The 11,483-nt window shown below is 46.0% G+C and overlaps 1 protein-coding gene across 1 annotated transcript in view; it reads left to right on the top strand.

Moving 5' to 3' along the window:
• Psmd7 (proteasome 26S subunit, non-ATPase 7) overlaps nt 1-7,723 on the top strand; it is an 8,599-nt gene extending 876 nt beyond the window's left edge. The window contains exons 2-7 of the mRNA XM_010612361.1: nt 1,558-1,649; nt 2,449-2,541; nt 3,552-3,649; nt 4,168-4,248; nt 6,193-6,284; nt 7,279-7,723. Of these exons, the coding sequence (XP_010610663.1) occupies nt 1,558-1,649; nt 2,449-2,541; nt 3,552-3,649; nt 4,168-4,248; nt 6,193-6,284; nt 7,279-7,723 (901 nt within the window). The remainder of the gene's footprint in view (nt 1-1,557; nt 1,650-2,448; nt 2,542-3,551; nt 3,650-4,167; nt 4,249-6,192; nt 6,285-7,278) is intronic.
• Nucleotides 7,724-11,483: the final 3,760 nt, after the last annotated feature.

The following is an 11,483-nucleotide window of genomic DNA, read 5'->3' as shown; positions in this document are numbered from 1 at the left end:
CAGTCTCGGGTCGTGAAGCCGAGGGGCCCGGAGCCGCCCCGACCCCGCCACCGTTCCGAGGCCTGCTGTCCCGACGTTGCATGATGCTGTTGCCCGGGGGGCCAGGCTCGCGCACACAGCGACGTTGTATCCACGTTGTGCCGACCTTGCATCTTTGTACCGACGTTGTATCGTAGGAAAGCGCTTGAGTGCCTGTGGAGGCCGTCACCGAAACGCCGATACTCGGAGGTTCTGAAATGCCGAAATTGCGAAATAACGATATTTGATTTTCTGAGATACTGATATTCTAAAATACCGATATTGTAAGATGCCGATATTCCGAAATTCTGAAATTCGTACCGATATTCCAAAATACCGCGCTCAGCTCTCGGAATGGTTTCCTGTATGAGCAGTGCTGTCAGCCCGTGATTCTTTGTAAGCGAGAATCTGGTTTGACGGTAATAAATGTAAATGAGGTGGCCGGTTTTTCTTTCTAAAAATGAGACGAGTTGGAGATCTTGGAATTAATGAATAAGGTGAGAAAACATCCCAGTAGGTCACCTTGTAAGCTTGCTGTGTCGGTCAACCTGTCCTCTTTCAGCTGTTCATCCCGCTAGACCTGTTGCACGTGTTCAGAAATTTTTACAAGATAATTGTTGCATTTGAAAATACCCATCTGGCGCCTCTGAAGTCGCGTTTGCTGTGCTGTCTTTGGCAGCACGTTTACTGAAGCAATGCTTGCTAATTGCCCTTTTCTCGTGTCATGCTTTGTACGACTGATTCAGTCAGACCGCAGAGCTCACTCAGACTGGGTAAGGTTCAGGGTCCCCTCTCAGTTCCGCTGCTTGTAAGCACCCCAGCCTCACAGGACAAGTGGGTTTTTCTGCTGTACAGAGGGTAATAACTCTCCTCTTCCATGAAGAGTCTAGAGTCCTAGTGGAACAAGCACCTATCTGGTTCTGTTCAGGCACCTAGTAAGCAGAGTGCAGGCAGACACTGCTAGCTGTTTTACCACGTAAGAAATGTAGGATTTTTTAAGACCAGTGAACTTTTGTAGATCCAAGTAAAAGCCCAGGAGTAGAAGTTTCCGTTGAAGTGTGGGAAATCCTGCCTTAAGCCAGAGAGGCAGCAAGTAGTAAATACACTTACACCACTGGGTCAGAACACCTCCTAAACTCCTAGACTTTACAAAGAATAGGTCAGCTGAGGCTTGTAGATATAGGGCAGATATTCTGGGAAAGAATTGGCAACCTGGAAGCCAGGCATAAAACTGCTACATCTTTATCCCAGAAGAAATTCAAAGATTAAAAAAAAAAGAGAAAAGGAAAGCTACAACGGGAAAGGATAGTTTTTTCCAAGCTTGCATTACTTGCAGTGAGTCAGTGGTAGGTAAAAAGGGTTAGGGGGCATCAGTAAGAAGTTAGGAGTTCCTCGCACTTAATATTGGAAAATAACCCAACCTTATTTAATTTAGGGAGGTGAGTTCCAGGTAAACTAAACTCTAGCTGTACTGTGGATATTTGCCTATAAGTATCTGATTGTTGAGTCTTTGTATCTGTGCCTATTTTTTTCACTCAGAATCGGCAAGGTTGGAAACCAGAAGCGCGTTGTCGGTGTGCTTTTAGGGTCATGGCAAAAGAAAGTACTTGATGTATCCAACAGTTTTGCAGGTAAAAAGGAAAAAATCTGAGCATGCTTAAAATGTCAACGTGTGTGTGTGTGGGGGGGGGTACTGGGGATCAAACTCAGGACCTTCTGCCTGCAGGGCAGGTGGCAGCACCACTAAACTAAATCCCTGGCCCTGTCAGTTTACTTTAAAATAAAATAAATATAAAAAACATTGATTAGCATTTTTTTACCACAGCCCAAAGGTTCTGAATTGCTAAGATATTGAAAGGGAACCTAAATGCTTGCTACCCATTAGACAAGACTGTAAATATTTTTAATTTAGGGGCCTTGTGGTAACGTTGCCCTGTGCTGCTCTGCTGTTGGAGTGTAATAGCAACAGCCAGTGTGTAAGAACTTTGCTTTCATGCTCTATGCATTGCTTTTATGATCAAAGAAGCAACAATGAAGAAACAAAGTAATTGCTGGTCTGGCTTCTGGACTAGAGGTCCCTACCTGGTGTCTGAGAGGACGGGCCTGTAATGTAATTTCCCAAATGGAAAACACTTACAAATCGATGGGGATATTAGCCAACTGCACCTTGTCCTTTTTTAAAGACTGCCAGGCGGGTGCCAGGTCTTCTAGATTTTTAGGAGAAGCTAGAAATCTAAATTTTTGTATGAATTCTCCTAACTTTGAATGAAGACAACACAAAATTTACTACTGTGTTGGACAAATTAAAGACAAAGTGAGTCAAGTCTGGTCTAGGGACCACTACTTGAGGTCTGTGTTCTAGGTTTCTAGCTCACACCCTAACCTAAATCTTAATTTGTTTTTTTTTGTTTGTTTGTTTTATTTCTTTAGTCCCTTTTGATGAAGATGACAAAGATGACTCTGTCTGGTTTTTAGACCATGATTATTTGGAAAACATGTATGGAATGTTTAAGAAAGTCAACGGTAAGTCTTGCCTTGCTTATACATCATTATGGCATGACTTTGGGGTGGGTATGTGTGTATGTATTTGTTTTTACCACTCTCTTCTTTGTTTAATGTCAGGGTCCTTTTCCCTTAGCGAGACTTAAGTAAGACTCGTGGCAATAGAGGATTGAGCTAGACTAAATGAAAACTAGGATAGTAATTGAAGGTCACAAGTCCAGCTGTGTTCTTTGATTGCAGCAAAAGAGCAAAGAGCTAGACCTTTAGTACCTCCAGCACTTATCACTATTTTGTTTGTTTGTTTTTTGTTTTTTGAGACAGGGTCTCACTGTGTAGTTGAGACTGACCTGGAACTTACTATGTAGCCCAGGCTGGTCTTGAACTCACAGCGATCCTCCTGCCTCAGCCTCCCGAGGGCCAGGACTACAGGCGTGCTCCACCACACCCGGCCATGTATCACTTTTTTCATCACAGAAACTACACTGCTTTGGCAATGTTTATTCCTCCAACACTCAGTTGCCGTATATATGTGACCTGAAACTTGCATGTGCTTATACAGGTGCCTGGGAATTGTTCTCTAGTTTTGTGTACGCCTGGTCTCTTCAAGTGGTCTGGGATAATAGATATCTCTTGCTCATAGGCAGTACTGCTTTGGGGTTTGCTTTTAAATTTTGGTGTAGTATGGGGATTGAACCCTGGACCTTCACACGGAGCTATGTCCCCAACCCTTTTTTAAAACATTTTTTTTGAGATGGACTCACTAAGTTGCCTCACCTGGGCTGGAGCTTGCACTCCTGCCTCAGCTTCCCAGACTACTGGGAGGGTAGGTGTGTGCCACCACACCTGGCTAACACACTGCTTATTTCCTGAGAAATCTGCTTTTGGGCTTTAGATTTCATAAGTATGTCAAGGTTTAAAGTAGATGTCTAGAATTTTCAAGAAGATAAGAGAATTTAACTCTTAATACACATATTTTCTTAAGTTGTATACATTTCCATGAAACAACTAAAACTTAATGTTTTCCTTCCCAGCCAGAGAAAGAATAGTAGGGTGGTACCACACAGGCCCTAAACTGCATAAGAATGACATCGCCATCAATGAACTGATGAAGAGATACTGCCCTAACTCAGTAAGTGCTCTCTGAGTAACGTGTTTTCCTTACCGGCCAGTTCAGGGGCACCCTAAGAAGGGTTTGGGCCGTGAGTCAGGTGTCTGCTTTTCCTCTGTAAGTGTCCGTGTTCATGTGTAGTATCTGTGCAGTTACCTGATAGATTAATTAGGAAGTAATAGTTAATGCCTGCTAACTGCCAGATACGCGAGTGACATAACCCTCTCAGTAATTATCCTCTTTGCAAACATGAGAAATGAGTTTCGCTGTGTGAGCAGGTCTGGTAGGTGGGGAGTCGGGATTGAAATGTTGGCTGACTTCGCTGATTGCCTTTTGCGTGTCCTCCGAGCTTTTCAGTGGAAGGGAATGAAGACTGGAGCAAATGAGGGGCTAATTTGAAACATGAACTCATTTTTGCTGAAAATTCTGTTTTCTGATTAAATGAATGAAATAGCTGCAGTCATCATTAGAAGAATAGCTGAAATTACCGCTTTTTTGTGGAGTGGAAAGTGGCTTGCTAAGCTGTGTCCTTCTGCCAGGTGTTGGTCATCATTGACGTGAAGCCAAAGGACCTGGGGCTGCCCACAGAAGCGTACATTTCCGTGGAGGAAGTTCACGATGTGAGTCACCTTGCTGTGAGCCCAGATTAGACTTGCAGCTGACCGAGCAATTGTTTCTTGATCCGTTTCCAAGTCAACAATTTTTTTCTCTTTAATGAAGAGAAGGTGGTTGATTTCTGTTGACAGTGTGATCTTAAGTTTTTTTTTCCCCCTTGAGTTGTTTTTTTTGTTGTTGTTTTGGGGAGGGTTGGTACCTGGGATCCAACTCCAGCCCTTGCGCTTAGGAGGCAGGCAGCAGAACCACTGAGCCAAATCCGTGACCCTCCCCTTGAGTTTTTGAGTGACCAGATTTTAGAAATACACAGGACTGAAGAAATCTAAAATCCTTTTTCACAAATGAAATCAAAGCCTAGAGTAGTCAGATGACAGCTCACAGGTGTTTGGGCAAAGGAAATGCAGTCTGCTGAGTTTGCTCCTAACCTCTGCAGCAGCCATTGTTGAGCGTCCTCCATGCCAGGGTCCCTTCTCCCCAGAGATTTCCAGCCCCTGCAGACCAGACCCTGGGTTGTCAAAGAGTTAAGTCGGAGGTGCTGAGAACAAGATACTGAGACCCATCTTCGTGATGGCTTGACGCCTGACTTGTGTTGGGTGTAAAAGTGAAGGTGGCCAGAATATAGCTTTTCTCTGTTTGGGGATTTAGATATATATTGTTTATCCTTAAAATCTGGAAAAGAATATTTTAGTATAGCTTCCTGAACGTGATCTTTACACTAACCTTGTCTTCCTGTTTTTGTTTAGCCCCAGGAAGTTTGGATCTAAAATTATTGCCTGTTATGATGTTTTTAATCCATGGCTTTATTCCACTTGATTTTAATGTTTAACCGTACCACATGAGGAAAGGAATTTGAGCCTGTGCATGCGCGCAAACACACCCCAATCAAGCAGATGTTTTCAGGTAGAAAATAGAAACAGAAGAAGTATAGCTAGAAAGCTTACCAAGGGTCCTGTCAGGTTGTTAAAGGCCCGACCCTCCCAGTGTTCAGAGCAGAGAGAGTGTCCCTTGTCGTATTCTCACTACCCTGTTTTAAATTAAAAAGTAACAGCCAGCATTTGCAGCACTCGGCATAAGTGAAATCATTTGCCCTGCACCCTGCAGCTCCCGTGTTCCGTGCATGAGTCTGGCTACAGAGCCTCTCACAAACGTCTTTGCGGGCTTCGCGGAAAGTACAGCCGCTGTGACACTGTGTCTGAGCAAAGTGTCTCTCAAATCCCACCACAGATTCCCCAGAAGATCAGACAGCCACAGCCCCCAGCAGATCCATTGGTTCATTCAGACCACCAGGAAGCCAGTTATTCTGACTACAGTTTTTGGTATGCTGGTATCATTTGGCCCAAGGGACACTTAACAGTTAAAAGTTGTATTTTCTGACATGAGCTTGCCTCAAATGCAGTTGTTTGTTCTTTCCATTTTGGAAAGAACTATATGCATTAAAAATTAACTGAAGGGGCCGGGGATTTAGCTCAGTGGTGCCACTACCTGCCTCGCAAGCACAAGGTGTCCTGAGTTGTTCGGTCCCCAGTGCCAAGGAAAAAACATCAACTGGGGGCTGGGGATTTAGCTCAGTGATTCCGCCTCCTGCCTCATAAGAGCAAGGTCCCAAGTTTGATCCCCAGTACCCCGCCCCCCCCAAAATCAACGGAGATGTACCTGAGCATCCACCCCAGCATGGGCTTGAGGGAATATCAGAACAGTATTTTTCTTTTAAAAACAAATCCTCAGAAAGCAGTCTAGCAGCCACTACAACATGTGAACAAGCTAATAACTTCCTCAGCAGACCTTATCCCTGAGTACTGCCGCCGTGATCTGAGCCTTGAAGGTGGAGCTCTCAGTAAACCTGACCCCCTCCTTGCTGCGGGCCACTCAGTAGAAAAGACAGTGTGAGAGGGACATGTGTCACTCTGCTTGTTGGAAGTAAATAACTGCAGCTGACCCTCTTCTCCCAGGATGGGACGCCAACCTCGAAAACATTTGAACACGTGACCAGTGAGATTGGAGCAGAGGAGGCTGAGGAAGTGGGAGTGGAGCACTTGTTACGGTGAGGCCTGCACAGCCTCGGGCCACAGCTGCCCGAGAGGCCAGACCAGGCATCTGAAGACCTGAGCTTGGGCTCTGGTCCTGACTGTCCACTGATGATCCTCATTCTGAACCAAGTCCCAGCCCTTATCTAATGGAGATCGTAGGATCGTGCCATCTCTGGAGTCACCTGGTCAGGCTGTGTGACTTGCTGGAGCACGCCTTGTCCAGGACTAACACTGTGATGTGACAGGGATGGCTGTGTGGGTGATTCTGGGCCTGTGCTCTTCCTTGAGGGTACAGAACCCAAGTTCCGCAGAGAATCTTCATCTTGGGGTGGGTTTTGTTTTATAGGCCTCTCTCTGTATAATCCTTACTTGAGAAAGTCAGTGTGTATTAGCCAGTAAGGTTTCTCCCAGTTCTGAAAATTACTCCTGACTGATACAAGCTTCTCAAACATCCTAGAAACGCAGGCAGAGAAAAGTGCTCTCCTTTGTAGGACCGGAAAAGTGAGGTGGAGAACTCCGGGTTTTTGAGACAAGATCTCACTGTGGCCAACCTGGCCTCACACTCTCGATCCTCTTTCCTCAGCTCTAAGGTGCTGGGACAAGTGTGTGTCACCACGTCCAGGTGAAAGAGCTCCTTGACACAGGCGGATCTGCACTGCTGACCTAAACAGTCTTTTTCAAATTCCATTTTAACTTTGCTTTATCATCTTTTGAAAAATACAATGTAACGAGCATAAAATATGGACCCCCCCCCAATAAAAACAAACTTGGGGTAATTTGTACACAATTGTATCAAATAGAGAAGTTAACATTTTAGGGCTGAGGATGACAGCGCTTTCCTAGGAGACATGAGGCCCTGGATTCAATCCCCAGCCCTTCCAAAGAAGAGTTAATACGTATTTTGTGAAAACTTGCCCCTCCGGCAAAGATAGGTGTTTCCTTAGAACGGGAAAAGCTGTGTGGCCGCACGCTTCCTGATGCCATCCTGTCTCTTCTGGATTGTTACAGGGACATCAAAGACACCACCGTGGGCACCCTCTCCCAGCGGATCACTAACCAGGTCCATGGTTTGAAGGGACTGAACTCCAAGCTGCTGGATATCCGGAGCTACCTGGAAAAAGTAGCCACAGGCAAGCTGCCTATCAACCACCAGATCATCTACCAGCTGCAGGACGTCTTCAACCTGCTGCCCGACGTCAGCCTGCAGGAGTTCGTCAAGGCCTTTTACCTGAAGACCAACGACCAGATGGTGGTGGTGTACCTGGCCTCTCTCATCCGCTCCGTGGTCGCCCTGCACAACCTCATCAACAACAAGATCGCCAACCGGGACGCAGAGAAGAAGGAAGGACAGGAAAAAGAAGAGAGCAAAAAGGATAGGAAAGATGACAAAGAGAAGGAGAAAGATAAGGAAAAGAGTGATGTAAAGAAAGAAGAGAAAAAGGAGAAAAAGTAATGCGTGTAATGTTTTAGCCAGGTGTGGTGGCGCAAGCCTGTGATCTCAGTACTTGGGAAGCTGAGGCGGGAGGGGCCAGCCTGAGCTACACAGTAAGTTCAAGGCCAGCCTGAGTGACACAGCAAGAGACCGTGTCTCAAAAACAAACAAAAAAAGCAAAAACCCAAAAAAAGTAGCTTTTTAAACTTATAAATTAAAATCTTATCAATTAAATCAGTGTGTACCTGAGGGTTTTCTTAAAGACCTGTCCTGATGAGAGCCCTTTCCAGTCGTTGTGCGGCTTTCCATGAAAATCAGGGGGCACAGGGCTGTGCGTGGGGGAATATGGTAGCTCGGGCTCCAAACTGTAAGAAAGGTGAAAGCAGTGTGTGGTGCTCTTCATTCTTTATAAAACCAGGTGTTGCCTCTTCCTCATCTTGAAAGATTCTTGGGGTCCGTTTTGGGAATGGGCAGAGTTGCTAAATGGAATGCGTGGGTCCCACGCTCTCTGCCTCCTCACCCGGAGTTCTGACTCCCTGAACTCCAGGCTGCTCCTCATTCCGGGTCTGCAGCTCAGGGCTTGGGATCTAGCTCCATGTCCTGTTTGCCTGCAAACACCCAATTAAATGGCTGGGTCTTTACATCTGTGTTCTAGGGGCTTGTGACTTCAGGAGAGCGATCCCTTCATTCCAGAAGCAAGCCAGATGACCCAAACTGAAGCTGCCTCGAAGAGTTCCTTAGATTCCTCTTTGTGGGTTGTGGGGGTGGGAGCAGGAGGATCACTGCAGGTTCAAGGCGAGCATAAACTACAGCGGCCCCTCGAGTTACAACCAGCCTGACACAAGTTGGGTTAATTAGGCTAATGAAGATTCACCTGCCTCTTATCTGTAGTGTGCACCCACGTAAACATCCAGATCTCAACTGTACTGACTTCAAACCAACAAGTTACAACCAGCCCTTAGGAACTGATCAAGTTCGTAAGTCAAGGGTCCACTGTACATAGCAAGACCCTGTCTCAAAAAACAAAAAAGATTTGGTATCTTTTATGTAAGAGACTCACCCTTGAGATAAGATAAAAACAGCCTGCTACAGCAAAGAGAGCTCTTCGGTGACCCCAGAAACCCCAGATTCTACTTTGTACCTCAGTTCCTCACCTGTGAAGGCCCTAGAACAGTTTCTGCTATGGGACACCTGCCACTGCAGCAGCTCTTCGGTACGTCGGGCCACAGGCTGACGGATGTGACTAAGGGTAAGGTTTTCCTAGAGTGTGCACCGGGCTCAGGAGCAAAGCCAGGTACTGGATCATTTGACGTGTGGTAGCTAATACCTGGATATTAGTTTTCATTCTGGAGCAGTGAGAGCCTTCTGGAATGCACTGCATGGGTTCTCAGTGTTCAAAAGATTTAAAGAATCCCATAAAATAGCGCAGGAAGACAGTCGAATCTTGGAAACCACGTCATGAGCCTAGAATGCCTCAAAGTGGGCCGGGATGTAAAGGTCAAGGGGGCAAGTGCCCACCTGTACGAAGGCCACACGGCCTTTAATTGTGTGCTTTGACTTAAAATGCTTTCCCAGGGCCAGGTGCCATGGTGTGTGCCTGTACACCCACTTCGAGTGGATTGGGGTGTGGGGGAGAGGGGAGGATCACAAGTTTGGGACCAGCCTCAACTTAGCAAGACTGTCACAATGGAAAAATTAAAGGGGCTCGGGTGCATGGCGGTGCTCCCTGGGTTCACACCACAGTAGTGGTGGGGGTGCTGTCCCAGGGTCCTGTGAAAAGTGCAGTGCTGTGGGATTTTAAGCTGGGCAGTTTAGTGAATCTTTTATTGAGCAGCTGGGAATATCCAGGCCTCGTTGGCTTTGTTTGACCTGCGTGTTAGCAAAATGGACTTCTATCTTCCTAACAGGACCTTCTGTTTCTAACAAAAATAGCTGCAAGCCTGTAGAGCCACTTAGGCACATTTCCAAGGCCACACTGCCGCTGCCATACGTAGCAGCGGGAGCCTCGCGCACTGTGGATGAAGTCTTCGTGTACAAACGGCATCTGACTGACTGCCAGGCCCATGGCCCGCGCCTAAAACGAAGCCTTACATTCGTATAGTCCAGCGGGCTCCAGAGATTTCTAAACAACTTGATTTACTTGAGAGCATTGAAAAAGTCTGCACCCAGGGCCAGGTCTCTCCATAGCTGGGCATCAGCTTCACTTGTGTTTCCCTGCACGTTCAGGGTGAGGGTTTGGGCTACACCCGTCGCCCTTATGGAAGAAGGTGTATTTACTCTTTACTACTCAAAGCATCTGAAACCCCTACATTCATGCATTAGTTACCTTCACTGAAAACGGAAACTATCAGGGTCGGAACAAGAGCTTCGGGCCAACCCCTCAGTTAAATGATCCAGTTTGTCACCAAAGGACAAAATGAAGTCATTGTCACTGATGACTCCTGCACTGCTTCTCCAGTGTGCAAAAGGCAAAATCAATCTCAAGCAGGAATTAGATCCAAAACTCTTCTCCAGTTTCTGGAAGACCCTTCCGTCTTCTGCCTTGAAAATACAACCATCGACGATTATTCCCTTTAAATAAATGACTAACACCATTGCTCAGAATGGACTACACCACTCACTGGGAAGCTATAAGAAGCCCCCTTTTGTTTTTAACATTTGCCTACCAAGAAAAAAAAGAAACTCACAGAAGTAAAGCTCGAGAGTGAATTAGGGTTGTTAAACTACAACATGCTAACTGTACTTTATCTGCCCAGTGTGATGGCGCACACCTGTAACCCCAGCACTCTGGGGTGGCGAGTTCAAGCCCAGCCTGGGCAACTTAGGGACTTCGTGAGACCCTGTCTGAAACGTAAAAAGAAAAAAGAATGGACATGTAGTTCAGTGCAAAGGCCCTGGGTTCAATTCCCAATACTGCAAAACAAAAATCCTTCACTGACCCTGACCCAGGAAATAGCAAGAACAAGGGACATGTTGTGAAGGCAGAGAAACATTTCATTCATATGACCCACAAGAGAAAAAATGTACAATTTCCCTAAGCAAGTTGTTTCCAAATTATACTTAATAAAGACTAGTACTGATTTGCATATCCCTGTGCCATTCAACACAGCATTATTCATTTTTGCCTGGAAACGAGGTGAGATTTTTTTTTTAATTAATGGCTATTGCTGGTCGTGGTGTTACACACCTGTAATCCCAGCATCTGGGAGGCTGAGGCAGGAGGATCACTGCCAGCCTGGGCTACATAGTGAGTTCAAAGCCACCCTGGACTACATGGCAAGGCCCTGTCTCAAATAATAAAATAATAATAATGGCTATTTTTGTTGGGAGACCAGATAAAATATGACTCAAAGCAGGAAAAGGTTAATTTGGGAAGAACATAAGGGGAAAGGAAGGAAGAAGAAACCACGGACATCAGTGTGTTTCCACCGCCCAGATGTTTTTTTCTGACCCGTCCTCTTTGGAGCAGTCTGTTCTTCGACACTAGGTGGCGCCGTTAATTAATCTTATTTTTTAGCAAAGCATGATTTCCAGCTCAATTTTGAGAACTTCCCAAATCTCTTCCAGCCTCTTATGCTTTGGTGAACAAGCATCCAGGCAAAGTTTCTGAAAGAATTTGGAGAGCATATGGGTGCAAAGAGATTGAGTCAAGCTGCCACCCTTCTGCCGTGGCTCTATTCTGCCCGCACTCCTGCCCGGAGTTTTCTCAGCTCTTCTCCAGCTGGTGCTCCGGTGTTGCTCACTGCTGGTGTCCCGCGAGTTCTCTCTCTCTCTCTCTCTC

Source organism: Fukomys damarensis, unplaced genomic scaffold (assembly GCF_012274545.1).
Source record: "Fukomys damarensis isolate Sample0158 unplaced genomic scaffold, DMR_v1.0_HiC HiC_scaffold_32, whole genome shotgun sequence".
NCBI lineage: Eukaryota > Metazoa > Chordata > Mammalia > Rodentia > Bathyergidae > Fukomys > Fukomys damarensis.
The sequence above is the reverse complement of the archived record's forward strand: the minus strand, read 5'-3'. Positions and strand labels throughout refer to the sequence as shown.